We start from the raw sequence: 17,386 nt of genomic DNA, 5'->3' as shown, positions 1-17,386 counted from the left end.
ATCTTCAGTCCAGTTCAGCAATTTCTCCCTGTGTCCATAATTCCAGTGAAACCTCTTCTAATGAAGTTTCTGTTCGTGGATCAACTGATAGTCTTTGCTAGGGTTTTTTGTATTAAGGACATGATTTCCAAAGACTTTTCATTTGCTGTACATAGTTTTTCAGACCTTCCACTTCTTCTTTTGTCCTCCACTTGTCCAGTTTTCTCAACAACAACAAAAAAAGCACACAGTGCAATATGCCAGGTTTTCGCCTAATAGTTCAGTGGGATTTATATTGTTGGTGCAACAACACAAATTATGTGCTTTGGTGACAGGCTGCTAGTAACAAAGTGCCTAAAGACATCGTTTAGAATGGGTTCTTTGCTAAGCTGTCTGTTATGTGTTTACACAACACTGGTTCGTGTAGTGAACCAGTATCTTTGTACAGTACTGTATGTTACCCTCGTGTGGTAAACATAATTATCAAGAGCATCTCTTTTAACCCTGTTATCTCCTCCCCGGAAGGGTACGTCTGATAACGTGTCTACTAATGCTTTTTCATGTATATTTTTCAGCACAAGCACAGATCTTGCTGAAACAAATTTGAGCCGCAGTCATTTATGGCCCTATTTCTGCAATAATTATCTATTTTATTTTTGGACTTATCAGTGTTCAGCAGCATCCAGACTGGTTTCACAGATGTTTGAATTTCCTAATAATTGTTTACTGCCATCTAGTGTCCATCAAGAGAATACCAGCTTTTACTTTATTATTTTCTTTTTATATTCTAACATGATCAATTTTCTAACCAAAGCCTGTCAATATCCTACAAAAAATAAATAAATAAAAGTTTTCTCACATTAAAGTCCATGTGGCGCGAGGCTCAGAATTCAGCGGCTATATTCCAGATTAAGCCATGAGTAATTATGTTATGTAATCCAGCAGATTAAGATAAGATAAAATAACCTTTATTAGTCACACACAAGATTATGTAAGATATACATAATCTTCTGACACTGTAACAGAACCCATTAACAAAACAATGCTTTTAAAAAGACAAAAAGTTCATAAATTAGTCGTTATAACTCTGAACTACCTGATTTACTTTGATTTAATCTTGCTGTTCGCATAGCTTTGCTTGTTTCCCATATTACACAAGGCTCAAGGGCTTGTCAACTTAAGACAGTTATGCCACTTGAATGCACCAGGGTGTGGTTTAAACCTGCAAGAGCTTACTGCCACGTATGAAAAGAGACTGCATTGTCATGGCATTTCATAGCTTTATTTATTTCAGGGAGGTAACACTGCTAGACAATAACAGCCAAATATGCCCATGTCACAAAAATAACAAAGATATGACATGATTCAGTTGCTCTTCTCTAACTTAAAACTCTTTCGGCTTCTCCACTGCAAAAGCTTGATGAAGTTCAGGCTGGCCGTGAAGACCTTGTCGTGTTCAAACACCATTTTGTAAAACGTTTCAATCGGGAGGTCACCATTTGGGTCAGCGTACTTGAGTGTGGTCATAGGGGTATAGAGAGTGTTTGTCTGGTGCCGGAAAGGGGGATTGTCCATGATGAGGATCTTGAGGGTGTGCTATGAAGAAAGATCATTCATAATATAGTTTATTGCTCTTGTAGTGCATTAAAGGTTAAAGGTGAAGTATTTGCCAAATGATACCTCTGCCACGTCCTCAGGAGTCTGTCCGAGGGTTTCAAAGATCTGTTTGTAGTTCTTTAAGTAGACATTTGTGAACATGTCAGCAGTCACTTTGTCTGCTTTGCTGAGATCAATCTTTAGGCCCTCGTCATAAACCTTACGCTCAAACTCGGTTATCACTGGACCTGGCTCTATCAGGCTGATGCTGAGGAAGAAACAGAAGAGAAGAACATCAAAAAATCTCTTGAAATAGGAAACTGAAATTCAGTGCACAACTGTGAAAGGTAATTAAATATTACTTTCATTATACAGGAAACTTTAGAAACCACATTAATATTCAGTCATCATTTGATACTGTGTTAGAACATGCCTAAACATCACAGTGTGCTGTGGTTCAAATATTTTCCTCCTAATGGTGCAGAAAGTGCTAGGTGTTGTTGTTCAATATGACTTCACAAATATACCAGATGCAAGGGCTAGTTTTCAGGTAGTTACATTTTGGTTGCACTTTTTTTCTCTCACAAACATGCTAGTAAAAGATGAACAGGAATAAAAAATTATAGACCTAGCATCTTACTTTAGACCAAACCTCAGGGCTTGTATCGCTAGGCTTTCACAAAAGCCTTCCAGTGCAAACTTAGATGCTGCGTAGATATCGTTGAATAAAATCCCTGAAACAGGGAAAGAAGTTGTGAAGCAACTGTCTTAAAAAATGTTCTCATGATCAGCAGGTGAAGCAGCTCTTACCCTGAATCCCCATGACGCTGCTAATGACCACAATATGACCTTTTTTCCTTCTCTTCATGTCGGGCAGGATTTCCTTCATTAATCGCACAAGTCCAAAGAAGTTGGTGTCCATGACACTTTTCATCTCTTCAATAGACTGACACTCAATGGGTCCAATCAGACCCATCCCAGCATTACTTACTGTGAAATAAGGTCACACAGACACATATCATTTAAATTTCCACAGACGGTCGAAAAGCCAAATTAATACTGTTTCAAAGCAAATGGTAGGAGCTTACTGAGAATGTCTACCCTGCGCTCAGGCAGACTGTCCACGCAGGCTTTGATGGAAGCCTCGTCACATACGTCCAGCTGCTTGATCTCCAAGGTCCGGCCCAGGGTCCGACCTGCTGCCTCAACCAGAGGCTCAGCCTTACTCAGATTTCTCATGGTGGCATAGACTACAACAACAAAAACGCATCTGAAGCTGTTGTATTTTTATTAAATTTAGAACTGAAATTAAAATTTTACATTACATTTGAGAAACTATCACAAAAATTATCTCCACCAGGAGCAGCAAATGTGGATTTTTCTCAGATTTCAACTTTCAGGTGTTGCCTGTTACATCAGTACGACATGGTTACTAGTTACTCAGGGTAATCAACAGACCAGGAGGACCATTTCTTCCATAAAACATGTTTAAGATAAAAACTGTTGATGGTGAGCTGTATGGATTGTTTCTGGAACCAGAGTTAAAAAAAAAAAAGAACTTGTCAATATTTTGTTTGTAGAAGAAACCCATCACATATTGATAATGTAAATAATGTGAATTTTATCAAGTTAATATCCTTCTAGTGAATGGTTTCAAACTGGTATCACATTTGCACAGTTAACTTTAATGAATAGTCTGCAAAGTATTAATAGTAGAAATTATTGAGCCAGACACAGCAGCCATGTAACGTTCAAGGAAAGTTCAAGTACATGTGAGATGGTAATATTTTAAAACATCCTACACACTTCCAAAAAATTCAAAAGGAAAACACATTTTTACACCATTATGTGCTAGTTTTTTTCACATAGTTCCTCTAATTTCTCTCATTTGAAGCATTTTCAATCACAATTTAAATACATTATATTTTTCTTTGATCCCTCCACACCTGACACAGAGTTTTGAAATGTAGTCAACAACCCCAGCTATCTTAGAAAAAGTCTGTTAAAAAGTTACCCATGAACCTCTTCTTCTCATCTTTTGCAATATGGACAGCCAATGCGAGGCCAATCCCAGAGGAGCAGCCGGTGATGAGTACCACCTTCTGGTTCATCGTGCCTGGTTAGTGCTTTTCTTACAGCTCCAGCAGTAGAGAATAAAACGGGAACAAAAGAGGAGAGGCAACAGACCACATGCGGGCACTTTTAAAGCTCCTTCCTTAATCAGAGGTTTACAACTCAGCAAAAAGCTGTGTGCACATGGTCTGAAGATTAGTATCATTCGTGGCATTCACATGGTGCTGTTACATGGTGAGGATTTAGGCTAATGATAAATCCAGTTGTAATATGAAGAAAATATCAGACCTATAAGCAAAGTGCATCATCTTATTTAAATAAAATAAAATACAATCAGACAATGGTGAAATATTTTATTTAAATTTGGAATTTCCCACAAATTGTTTTGCAACAAAGACAGCAAAAGGTAAGTTCTTTGTAAAAATATGGAGAAGTTAATTTGTGGTTTTTAAAAGAATCTATTTAAAACACAGTTTTCAAAATAATTTTGAGTAAATTGTAAGACCACACTTAATCTAGACAATGTAGTGGGTTGGGTTTTTTTTTTAAAGTAGATGTAAAGTAGATGAAAAAAAACATTCATTGCTGTAGCAAATAAAACTTTCTCAACATTGTATTTTTTTTTTTTTTTACTGTGGGCTGTGAATTATTAAATTCAGTTTTTTAAATATGTACCCTACTGCTCAAAGTTTTGAGATAAAAAATAATTTTTGAAAATTAAAGTCAAGTTGATGAGAAATGCTATTAATATTTAACATGAACATTGGTTTTTTTTATATCTATGCTGACACACACACAGGCCCGTTTTCACCAACTGCCATTCATCTGTTGTAATAGCACGCTGAGTCACCTAAAGCAAGTCTATCCCATTAAATTCATTAATCATTCAATTACAATCATCTCAGCACATCTAAAGTTTGTGAAACTGAGTCAGTGAGTTTGGTTATAGTCTCAAGAAAACAAAACAAAAAAATAACGTGTACTGCTTTTACAAAACAGGAATAAGTGGCTCTGACTGAAAACTAGAGAGCACAACTGAGTAGGACAGCTAAATCAGAAACCTTTTGGTTCCAAAGCAGACACCTCACAGGTCCTTAAATGACAGATTCATTAAATGATATCTCCAAGAGCCAAATTTTGTTGGTTTGTCATGAGAATACCTAAAGCTGTTGTATGAAAATTTCAGTTATCTGGTCATTTTCTCCTATAGCCTCAAACAGCCTTCATTTATTAGAAAAACTTTAAGATGATACATTTTCTTTGGGTTACACATGTTGCTGGAACACAGCACTGACAGCTGCTGAAAAGAGCCTGAATGCACTTATGTAGATATTGCCTTAAATTAATTATTACTTCTCTTCTATAACATTTATGAACATTGTAATGTTATTTTGTGTAAAAGCCAATGTACTTTTCTTTTCTTAAATAGTAGCTTGACTATATATATATATATATTTTTTTTTTTTTTACTCTGAAAAAATGGGTTGGAAATCGGATGGGTTACGTTTTAACCTGCACCACAGCTTCAAGCACATATTTGCATCTGCACTTTACCTGCAGAGAAGTTCCATCTTAGGTGCCAATTTATGCTTCAAGGTCAACAAAAAATGGCAAACATCAAAACTATCCAGATTTTTCAGAGATGCTTAAAATATGCGTTTATTCCAATTTAATTCTACTGGGCATAAAGATTTTGGGACCACATCTTTGGGTCCCAAGCTTGGAACCATCCGGTGAAGGACGGGATCTCTTCCCCCTGCTTAAGGATGGTGATGGGGGTACCACGGCGGCCAGAGGGGTCTGAATCCACATATTGTTTGGCTGAAAGGAAAGCAGGATGTATTTGTGAACTGAGGTCTCTTCTGTACAGTAGGCTTAAAGGGCCATTCACTATAACCACATTCAAATTGGAGCTAAAATTATAGGAAGAGTGGTAAATTTAGAAATGAATGTAAAGTAATATTATTTAATATTCTTTAAAATTATTCAGTCATAAATTTGCAAGATTAAAATCTTAAATGTCCAGCAAAAATATTTTATTCTCTGAGAGTAAATCAACAAATTTACAAACAACATAATATGAGAAAAAACAGTCTTAAATTTCTGAGCTTATAGTCAAATTTTTGAGAAAATAAATTTGTAAATTAATAATCTCAAATATTAATCTAAAGAAATTGTTTTTAGGTAAATTTGGTCATTTCCTTACTCATAAATTTACAATAGTTATCTCAAATAAAATATATTTGCTATCAGAATTAATATCTATAATTCATGCCTTATTTTCTGGGAAAATGATTCCCTCTATATATGTTTTTATTCTCCCTGAATTGACCCCGTTGCTGTATTTCTGTAATTCCTTCTCATGTCTAATAGTTTTCTCTTACCCATCTTAGGTGATTCAAGTTTCTCCGTTTCATTTGCTTCGTTTCCAATCCAAACAAAGATCTGATGGGAACAGTAATCAAAGAGCTCAAGGATCAAAAGGAGGAAAACATCAACTAGCTACAACTCGAGTCTTTCATCAAAAGTGCTTTTATACCTGATCCCATGTGTCCAGAATCATGACATCATCAGTTGCCAGATCGATCTGTGAGAAGTCCCCGGGAACTTCCTCAACCTGAAAATTGATCAGCACACAATTACAAAGTGGCCATTTAAAAATTGTTAAACTAGTTGGTAAGAAAACAATATAACTGTTTATATAAATATAACTACTTACATTTAAAAAATCTGATTGATGAACACTTGAATACTCACTGTTAGCCTGCCAGTTTTGTTTGAACATCCAAACAGTCGTGGTTGTCGGACCACTCCCTGAAGGGCCTTGGACGTCTGGTATTCTTTCTTACCATCCAGAGCAGCCCAGAAAACAGCTGGAAACAAGGAGAAAAGGACCGTTTTCTACTGGGGACATCTCACAAATACTACTTTGTGGAAATCAAAGCTCTTTACCTGGCTCCTGTGTCTCCTCCACCCCAGTAGCAGTTCCTCCAAGGAGGCTGGCAACATAGTTAGCTGCAGCCATCTCATCTGAACTTGCACCCTTTCCCTTCCACAGGAAAAGGCAATCAGGAGTCTTCAGCACAAACACATCATTGGTGTTCAGAGAGGATGCAGTGGGCTCCACCTGTGTGGGTGTGACAGAAAGATAGGGAGGAGTGGTGGCATCTGTTCATTATAAAGAACCAGTTTATTAACATTCGGTGTAATAAATGAGGCTGACCTCAACAGCTCGTGTGGTATTGTTGCCGCTCTTGCGGATATGAAAGAGCCGTGTGCTGCTTGGCTTAGTCTCGCCACACTTGCGGGATGTCCCACCCTGATGGATGACCATGGGCTTGTCCTTAAACAAGCTCACAAGATGGGGGGGTTCTTTACCTTGAGTGACCCGAACCTGCGGAGATACAGCCACACAGTCATTAAAATTGATGAGGAGACTGATCCCAGACTTACCTCTAAGTACAGCTGGGAGCTGGTTAATAGGAGCTCAGGGTAAAGACTGAAAACAGGGGACAGCAGTTCCTCTGTATGAAGGTTAAAAACATCAGCCTACCTCTTCTTCTCCAGTTTGTATACTAAGCTAACAGCTGCAAGATGCCAAGGAGGTCATGTTTTTGGTAGTGTCTGCATGCATGTCATCGTGTCAGTTTGTAAACACAATAGCTCAAACATTTTTGAATGAATTCTGATAACATTTTGTAGGTGTGTTGAGTGGGGTCATGTTAACACTCCATTAAAATCTGGTTTAAATCCACCAAAGTCTTCAAGGTCAACTTAATGATTTGTTGGTTGAAAATGGAAAAAAAGTCTGTTAATGTGAATGATTTTGCAAGTGTGTTGTGTATTTTATTGCTTCTTGTTCATAATATAAAAGATGGACCTGAGAGTTGCATCATTCCTTTCACTAACTGTTGCCAGGTACTTTTATTTCTTAACATTTTAACTCTTACTTGAAATCTGGAAAAATCTTACCTGTGTTGCTACTCCATTCATGGAATCATCCAGCTTGACGGTGAGGAAGGCCGAAGCAGTCAGTTCATCCTGAGTGCATTTCTGCCCTTGCCTACAGCAAGCAAAATTAAGCACAATTAAATATGATATTCACAATTAAGGCATAAAAGTAATGTTTCAAAAACTCTTGATTCTCTCAGCACCCTCACACAGCTTACAAAAACACTAAATACATAAACTGACTACCCACAATTATATTTTATTATTTTACCACAAGTTTAAGAAATCATTAATGTTGTTGGTTTTTTTTTAATCACAATGTCATGAGATTTCAGCAGTACTATAACTGGTAACTGTTTTCATTCTGTGGCATCATCATATCAGACAGACAGAATGGATGTGATGAAATTTGTTACATTTGCATTCCACTCTCAGATTATATTAATATTGGCACTCATTTAATTCTAGAAACATTAAAACTGCTTTAGGCTGATTCAGAAGGGGTCGGCATAGCAACCTCAAAGGGGATTGTGTCTCCTTCCAGGATTTTAGAATCATTAATGGGTCAATGTGTATAAACCCTGCCTAACATGCCTGCAACTGAACAATCCCACCAGCTTTGATCACTTTCATTTATTGGTTCATCTACAAATTCTGCATCATATTAAAGAGTGCTTGAAGATAAAGCAAAATTTCTCTATATCAAACCCAAACCCTTCATGAATAAAAATCTTGTTACAAAGACCAGTATGCTCTACAACTCAGTGGCTTTACTTCTGTGTGTGTTGTGTCACAAGTTCATATCATGCTTACATTTTTCATTCACCTAAACAGAGAAAGTGAGTACCAAGGCAGGAATCTTTGCCTTGTACCCCTTAAAAGAACAATTCTGCCACATTGAGCATGTTTTACGCACCAGGTGTAAATGATGTGCTTCTCTCTGCTTCCACTGTTGTAAGAGTACAGCACCAAGTAACAGTCACCTCCAAAGAACTGTCCATAGGTGGATTTGTCCACTGCTACCTTATCGCCTCCTTCCACACGCCAAATCTGCAGACATCCACCAATGTTGCATTTACTTATTAATTTTTAAAATAAATAAAACACTGTCAAGCTGGTTACTGTACCTGAACTTTCCCAGAGCCATCATCAACCACGCCATACTGGGCAGCCATGGCGGGGTTGTTGTGGAGATTGGATGGATCGAAGGGAATCTGCTCCACCTTGGCAATACGACCAACTGTGTGGGTCTGCCCTGGGCCTGTGATATTCCCTTCAAACCATTTGAAGAAGAACTGCTTAAACATGGTGGGCTCACTCCCTGCTGGCACTATCAGGACCTGCACATGACATAATAAACAACGAAAAACACGTTAAGTCATAAACACAATGAGACAGCAGAAGGATGAAGTTCTGGCAGCAGATGATCACTACATGCTAACATTACCTGAGTTTTACTGGAGTAATTTTTGTCTGCGATAAACTTGTCAGCAGCAGCCTTCGCTGCTTTGCGCTCCTCTTTGCTTGCTTTCTGTCCTGCAGATTAAAGTTTGGTACAGAGATCAGAGAGGTTAAACTGGTCAAATCAAAGTCAATGACTCATGTATGTTTAACAGTAGAAACCATCAAATGGTTCATTATGATTCTTTTAAAAATTGTGTAACTCTGTTAAAATAAATCCACATCATTACATATTTCATGATTTTTTTTTTCCTATAAAAGGCTTGTTTATCAAACAGGAAATTTGGGGGTCTGTAGGAAAAAGCTTTATGACCACATATACCTAGAACCACATATTTCCATATGAAAGCTGCTCAGTGACAGAGGGGGTATAGCTCAGTGGTAGAGCGTTTGACTGCAGATCAACAGGTCCCCAGTTCAAATCTGGGTGCTCCCTGTTCATTTAAAAGTCATTATTGCAATATGACAACTTTGAGTGTTATCCGTTTATAGTAATTAATATATTCAAAATTTATGTTTTTTGTAGACAACTATGAGGTCAGTCATGAAATATCACCAATGAGTTGTTTGATCTGTTTCACAGTGAGCTCAAATTCAGTTTTAGCGTTTCCTAATAACAGTCTTATTCTATAATTATTTGTTGCACCTTTTTGTTTATTAGTTTATTCAAATACACATTTTATCTGTACAATCCATACTGATCTGCATGTAAAAATTTATATTAATTATATTTCTAATTTGATGACAACTAATCTTCAAAAAAAGGGAAAATTTTCTTTCCCAATATTGCTGTTGCAGGATGGGGTCAAACTGACACCCACTGACAGTACTTGGGGTTTAAAATTCTTCTAGGTTCTAGCGTTAAACAAAGAGTTTAACGCTAAAGAGAGTTAGTAACAACTTACTCAAATGAGCAGAGACTTGATTAATATAGTAGATGAGAAGTTGTAGAAATAAACAGATGTAAAAGCTTAATACCTTTCCAGACAAATATATTATTATTCAATCCATTGTCCAAGATGTAGCAATCATTCTGGTTGAGCATATCTTGTTTGAATGGGTTTTTATCAGCCACCAAAGATGTCTTCATGGCACCAGCAGCATCAGAAATCTAGACAGCAGAGAGATCAGAGCATCTGTATTTGTCATCTGAATGTCTTATTTACAAGGATCATGTCAAGGGACCATACGCCACGGTTGAAAGTCTGACAGAGTCTTAAATAATCTCTCATATTTTCATCTAAACCTTGAAATGATCCCATAGTGTTAAATTACAGAAGCCTATACACAATCCACACAGGAAGGAATGAAGAAAATCAAACATTTAAGTTTTTCCTCTATTGTTAGCTAGATCAGATTCATCTGAAGCACATGGTATAGTGGCATTAACTATGCTTGACTGCCTTGTGTACAAAGCAATACACAACGCAGGTAGGATTTCCACTGAAGCAGCATTCAGATAAAACTGTATTACAAAGAACAGATGAAACGTTTTAATTGATTCATTAGAGGCGTGTTGAGGGAAATCACCTTGCAGCCACTGCACCTCTTTTCAGCACAGTGAAATCAAACTCAGCATCAACTCTGCACTTGAATGAGGGCTTCAGTTTTAATGGGCTTTTCCATGACAAATATGAAGAATCTGTGGAAATTGTAGCATCAACCACAATCGCGCAGACTACAGGTAAGAGAGAATGCAATCAGCAAAAGTCTTGCCAGCAGAAGGCTGTGCAGGGGAGATCTCAGTGCATGGATGGATAGCATCAGGGGTAATAAGAAACCCACCATCATTTATTAACCTATACTGTGCTAAACATTTAAGATGGGCTGAGATCTTTAAGAGCATTTCTTCCTCAATCACCTGATCTCAACTCCACTGGATGTATTTTGGGCACATGAAGACTGAGAAACCCCCGAGGCTCTTTAAAACACAATGGCAGGATAACATGAATAATCAGGTGTTACAAAGATTTATAGCGTCCATGGAGCTTGAGGGCTGCAAAACTGGAGCAAATCAAATTCGTGGACATTTTTTTTAGAAATAGAACTTCTGATTTAAGCTGTTCAGCCAACATGAAATTTTGCAATAGAAATACCTTTTACTAGACTAAAAAGTAATACAAGTAGAAATTTTTTCACTGCTGCTCCTTGACTTTTTGGGCTTCTCTGTATGTGTGTATTTACCAGATAAAGTGACGCCTTGTTCCTGTTTGTCTTTTCAACATCTGTATCACTGCCTCCTGGTGCGAGATCAGGCTTGGGTCCAAGTACCTATAATGAATACAACATTGTACTTAACATCCTCTCTAGCCACCAAATGAGACAAATAACTTATTTGTTACAGTCACAATGATTCTACACAAGGAGGAAGTCACTAAAACTTACCTTTGTCACAGCTTCTGGCTCTTTACCTTCATCAATTGTATGGACTTCACCGCGGCCATTTCGCTCATTATCACGAATATCTCGGGCCATCTGAGTGGTTTTGAGCTTCTCAAAGTGATTTGCTTCACTGCCAAACCAGCAGTAAATGTTCTATTAATTCACAGAGAAGATGCAAAGAAAAGAAGAAGTAAATAAGGTTGAGATGACAAAATGCAACATCTAAACTCTGTACGATCTCTGTAAAACATTTTAAATTGTAGATCACCTTTCCCAGATCAATGATGAAGGAGTCTCCTTTGTTAAAGCTTTGCCAGGACAGATCCTCCTCAGTTGCTCTGACTGGTCGACGACCTTTCAAGTGCAGCAGGCGTTTGACATCTACATCATTGGTTACCACATGTTTAAAGCCTGAGGCAACTCCACCTTTCTGTGTTAAAAAAAATCTGAGTTATGCTCTGTGTAAGTGATCTAAGCGCATAAGTTATGTTTTTGGCAGCGTACCGTATAAAGTACCATATAAAGATTTAAAATATTGTGTCACATCTGACCCCTGACCTCTCCTGCAAGGCCAATAGATTGATAGGAAGCCAAAGTGATACTAATGCTAAATACAGCTTTTTAAATCTATTTCTTACTGACATTTTTCCCCTTCCTGGACCTCTGACCTGTTCTTCAAGGTCAAACTTTAATAAAAATGTATTTTATCTTTAAAACAGTACTTAAAATTCTACTATATTTGTACTGGCAAAAGTAAATGACACTGGTATACTGGGATCTAAATATCACATTATAGTTTCCATCCAAGTAGCATGTCTTCTTTGACCTGGGTCCTCACTTTTAAATTTTAGATCTGTCTTTCTTTCAAGTTGACTGAAAAGCATGTTATATCTTTAAAGAAAGTACTGTCAGTAGAAAGAAGATGACCTGCCTAGTTAGTTAGAAATAGACTGTAGTATAATATAATATAATAAGCTAAAGTTATTCATGTCCACTTATTTACAAATCAATAGCTTTTATCCATTACCCACTCCTGTATAATCTTTTAGTAATCAAGGTACCCTTAACTGATATACAAAATACAGCACAGTGAGCTGCTTATAGAGGAGGTCTGTGCTTTCGGAGTGCTTTTTATATGAATGTTTTAGAAAGCTGACACCGCTGTTATGTCTGTAGTTGCTCTAGTTGCAAGAATTCACTTCTTTAAAGTCAACATAATCTCTAAAGATCACGCCTACTCGTTTGTTTACACTGTGCACAAAATGTCAGCAAATCCTACCGCTGACTGGAAAAATACATAAATAAAAGGCAAGAGCAGGTATGGCAAACCTGACAGACAACTAGCTTTGTTTCTAGGAAGTCAGTTCCTAGAAACAGTCCAGCACATAAATACACAGTATGCTAAACATAAAAAAATATGTAGTCTTTGATTCTGAAAAGTGAAGCAAATGCAGGTGCTTTGAATTGTCATGATGATTGAAAACACAAGTTTCCGTGCCATTTTCATTCCAATAAGCACTGTTTTTATTCATATCTCAATAGTTTAAGTAGCACAATAGTTGGACCTTTTTTCGCTCTCTGTTTTTATTTTATATACTAGTCCTTTAGTTCTTAACACAGTTTCATAACCCAGTGCTAAGAGGCAGGAAAACTAGTTAGTAACCAGGATTTCCCCTCTTTGAATGAACAAGTGGTGTAAAAATGCAGGGAATGTTCTTTATTGAATTCCACCATCCATTTAGTTCTGGTCCTCTAGTTATCATACTTATACAGGATGATCATCAATATGCAATAAAGTAATAATTTCTTAAAAATAGTTCTAAACCCAGTATTACTTCTCGTGACAGCTTTGGCTATGGTAGATAGGGGTTTAGCTGCATAAACATGTGGCTGACAAATATGCACGAATGATATGAAGCAATCATGATAACATCGAGCATTATCTCAAACAGCTGTTTTCAGGTCGTAGCAGGTCGTAGCAATTACTAAGGCAGTTCTAATGCTGGAGATTGATCAGTGAGTCTAAGGACCCTGTTAAAACTGTGAACACATAAAAAAGAAGTAAATACAGAATTAAAAGATGGTACCTTAATCATTTAAATGGTTTATGCTCATATATTACATTTCAAGGAAACCCAGGTGTTCACCAAACTTCTCAAACCTGAGGCTTATAGAATGTGTTCTTTAGAATGGACAGCATGACACCATAATATTCAACATAATATTTTAGGTCTCCCTGACTATCTAAATGTTTTTAGACTCAAATTCTCATAATATAAAGAAAGATTGTACAAGACTCTTGTATGTCGCCATGTTTTGCCTCTCCTTTTCCAGGAATTGTGAAAGGGAAAAATTCTTTTGGGCCAGTGTGTATCACATGATAAACAGAGAAGGTGTTATAACATGCCTCGAATCCTGCACACAGTGACTATACTCCTCTGCTTGTCCTGAAAAGACCTGCTCATGTCTAACAGGGGGAAAAAACCCCTGTTTAAAGGACAAATTCAAGGAAGAATGATCATTCCTTTTCCTATGACAAACAAGAGCAAGGTCCCAGTCAGACTAGTCGCTCATTTTGGAGTCGCGTGGGTGGTGAATTATGACTTTTTAGAACTGTTTCCTTCCCTGAAGCTGTAACAGTATATTTACAGAGTTGACAGACATCCAATAAACTGTCACAAAGTCACAGTCATGGTTTGGTAGCTTAGACTCACAACTTTTACCTTTCTGAGGCAAACAAATTCAAATGACTTATACCACCATAAGTACGCATGCAAATTTCACCTTGTATTTGATGCCAGACTTGAAGTAGCCCAGGAAGGTGGTTGACTCTTGGTTTTGAAATTCATTGTACTGGATTGCAGCTCCTTGCAGGTGGTCATCCAGCTGAGTTATGAAAATGGCAGCTGCCCCACTCTCATCCTGGGAAGCTTCATCGCCTAAGATAAAAAGGATGGTAAATAAACAGTGTGGAAAATAAAACAGAACATTGACAGGGAGGGAATTTAGCTATTAGGTTGTCAGCAGAGAATCCAATACCAATCCATGAATGAACATTGTATGAGGGAGCCTTGGTGGTGTAAAGCAAGATGTAAGCATCTCCGGTGAAGAAGTCTCCATAGAGTGCAGGGGGAACAGGTTTCAGATCCATGTTCTCCACCCGCCACACCTGCAGCCCAGGCTTCTTCCCTGCAGTCTCAAACTCTTTGTGTGCCATCGTGATGATGAGGACCTGAAAGGTGATTTGTCTTCATTAAAATCTTCAGGTCACAGCAAGGCCAACAGCTACCATTATATGACTTTTGGTTGGCAAAAAGAAGCAATTTTCACATCATTCTCTGACAATTTAGAGACTCAGCAATGAAAATAATCGATTGTTGGAGCCCCAGTTTTATATATAAATAGATATAAAATCTGCCTTCATACTGAAAGCTGCTGATCCCCACTTTCTTTTAAAGCCATCTGTAGTTCACATCACAACATTTTATATTACTATTTCAGTTACTTTTCATTGAATCCATGTTTGTTAAGAATGCAATTTTCAAGACCTTTTCTGCAGTATCTGTTATTTAACCTGTAACGCAGGTGCTTGCGGTCGGTACGCATATCACAAGGTGTGTCTGCTCTCAGTGGCAAACTATGTTGTGGGGGAACGAAGAGCCGCTCCCAACAAGCAACCACAAAAGCAGGCATTTGTAGGTTATCTTCTGCCTGTATAATACGGTACTACTACCTTGTGCAGTTTTCTACCCAACCATGTAAAATATGGACACAAGGAAAAATGCAATAAACAACAGTTTATCGACGAAATTTATATTAAAAGCTTAACCAGTAAGAAGATAAGCACGTTTATTCACGCATTCTCTCTTTATCCTCAACGTAACTAGTTACAGACACTGAAAATAGTTTTTAGTTTGACTTCCTTAATGCAAAATGAGGAAGAGCTTTTCTAGAGTAGCATACTTCAGCATTGTAAGCATCGCTTTATAAATGCTGTATGAAAGGCTAACTGCCAGCGAGTTATTAGCATTCGTTCTGCAGCACATAAGAAAACTTTATATTACCTGGTATAGACCGTAGACAGATGTTCGGTGTTAAGAAGATGCGCTGCTGCTCTTCCAGTTCTCCGCCCTGGTTTCCTGAGCTGTCCTCTGCTATATAGGCTGGACAAACATCCGCGTTGACAGAGGCGTGTCAGTTCGCCCATCCCAGAACAGCGGGTGATGGAAAACAACGCCCTTGAGTTGGTTTAGTTGTTTGGAATGCTTTTTTTTTTTCGTCTTGAAAGCCCAGTATGCAGGTCAGTTCCGTATTCCCCCTTCCCTATTTCGATTAAATTGGAGCGGTGGATTTCTACCAAATTCTGCCGAATTTCATTTTTATGTTATTATCTATGTATTATTTATGTATCTTACAGCTTTAGATGCTGAATACTATATAGTTTGTAAAGTGTAAAGTGTCTGATTATAGCCCTGTTTATTTACTTTTAATGCAACACTTGAATGAGTGACATTTAGTTTTATGGAAGAGGGTGGTTTGACTGGAGCCACCTTTGATGAAATCCATGCATTTATCCATAAAGTGTGCATTAGGTGTGGAAAAACTTTTAACTTTTATTTAAGCCAACATTTTCTTTTTCATTGAGAAATTCATAAAGTCATACTGAAGAAATACTTAGAGTGACAATTAAATCCTTATCTCATATTACAAAAACGTTTCAAATTCCAACAAAGTGGTCCAGAAAAATATAATACAATACAATAAATACAATAACGTCTCAAAAGGATCAAAAACAGGATGCTGAATCATCTCCTTCCGAAATCCTACTTGGACCTGTAATGGCAAGAACAGCTGTCCTTCTTCTGGAAGCAAATGGATTGTATGACCAGTGATTGAAAAAACTGAGTTGATGTAGCAATCACATAGTTGGTTGGGGATGCATTTGAGTTTGGGGTGTGATCGTGTGTCACTTGTCTGTCAGCAGCTTAAGTTAGCGACCACTCGGACTCCCATGTGGCAGCTTGACAGAAAGCAAAGGCACAAATCTCTCCTCTGAGCTCCGCCAGTCCCCTCAGGTTAGGGCTGGCTCCATCACTCCCACTGCCAGAGCTGCATCAGCACATTCTGCCCCATTTAACAGTGTACACAAAACACACACAGTCGGTGTCTGGGACATACCGCCATGCCTCCACAAGTAAAAGCATACACAATCCTTTCATAGTGACTGAGCACAAAGGCTGCCGATTGCATCCTACTTGTTTTAACTTGAGTGGGGCTAAAACATCCTTGCATTTCATGTTCTATAATTGTTAACTAGTTCCCAGCAGCATTTTACTGAAATAATGCACTGAAGCATACACAGTTACATAGCAGAGCTTCTCCCTGGTATGCATGTGGCTACATGAATCAGTGAGTAAAAACTGACTGTAGGTTTGTCTCAGAATTGTTCAGCACTCATTCATATAGAAAATCCTTCACAGCCATCAAAGAGAGGTCCGTGGTATTAGTAGAACTGATTAGTATACCTGAGTGTTTATCACTAACTTTAATCTACAGGTAGATAGAGCTGATTTTTTTAGATATTGTTAAACTAATTGTTTTAAACCAAAGTAAAAAAAAATACATAAATAAATAAAATACAAGTCTGTAGTGTTTCTGTTTACAAGTCGGAAAGTTTCTACTAGGGTTGAATTCTCTAGCCTGTTGTGGCCTGTCTGTGTGAGTTCCCTCTAGCACTTGAGCTTCCTCCCACACTCCAAACACATGCATGTTAAGTTAACTGGTGATTTTAAATTGGGCGTAGGTGTGCATGTGAGCATGAATATCTGTCTCTCAGTGTTAGCCCAGTAGTAGACTGGTCCAGAGAATCTTTCACCATGGCTGTACAGAACCAGGCAAAAAGATAAATAATATAAATTCTTACAATGTTTTTATACCGTATATG

General features: G+C 37.7%; 2 protein-coding genes and 1 non-coding gene across 3 annotated transcripts; 1 reads left to right on the top strand and 2 right to left on the bottom strand.

The window, feature by feature from the left end:
• Positions 1-1,344: 1,344 nt before the first annotated feature.
• LOC146607734 (retinol dehydrogenase 8) lies at positions 1,345-3,686 on the bottom strand. Its single transcript, XM_085347299.1, has 6 exons — positions 3,590-3,686; positions 2,664-2,825; positions 2,386-2,565; positions 2,216-2,309; positions 1,660-1,843; positions 1,345-1,575 (listed from the first exon to the last, which is right to left on the bottom strand). Exons 1-6 carry the CDS (start codon positions 3,684-3,686, stop codon positions 1,345-1,347), a joined length of 948 nt encoding a protein of 315 aa, XP_085203425.1.
• A 1,458-nt stretch (positions 3,687-5,144) lies between these two features.
• scinla (scinderin like a) lies at positions 5,145-15,581 on the bottom strand. Its single transcript, XM_085348733.1, has 17 exons — positions 15,507-15,581; positions 14,482-14,674; positions 14,227-14,381; positions 11,711-11,872; positions 11,446-11,595; positions 11,245-11,331; positions 10,039-10,171; positions 9,047-9,135; positions 8,727-8,939; positions 8,516-8,649; positions 7,621-7,711; positions 6,872-7,042; positions 6,601-6,775; positions 6,406-6,521; positions 6,188-6,265; positions 6,033-6,093; positions 5,145-5,469 (listed from the first exon to the last, which is right to left on the bottom strand). The coding sequence occupies exons 2-17, from the start codon at positions 14,657-14,659 to the stop codon at positions 5,324-5,326; spliced, it is 2,139 nt and encodes a 712-aa protein (XP_085204859.1). The 5' UTR covers positions 14,660-14,674; positions 15,507-15,581; the 3' UTR covers positions 5,145-5,323.
• On the top strand, positions 9,425-9,496 carry trnac-gca (transfer RNA cysteine (anticodon GCA)). Its single transcript has one exon. It is a non-coding gene; the product is annotated as a tRNA-Cys (tRNA).
• Positions 15,582-17,386: the final 1,805 nt, after the last annotated feature.

This window comes from Diplotaxodon limnothrissa, linkage group LG23 (genome assembly GCF_057381915.1).
Source record: "Diplotaxodon limnothrissa isolate DT_005_m linkage group LG23, D_limnothrissa_male_GT1.1, whole genome shotgun sequence".
NCBI lineage: Eukaryota > Metazoa > Chordata > Actinopteri > Cichliformes > Cichlidae > Diplotaxodon > Diplotaxodon limnothrissa.
The sequence above is the reverse complement of the archived record's forward strand: the minus strand, read 5'-3'. Positions and strand labels throughout refer to the sequence as shown.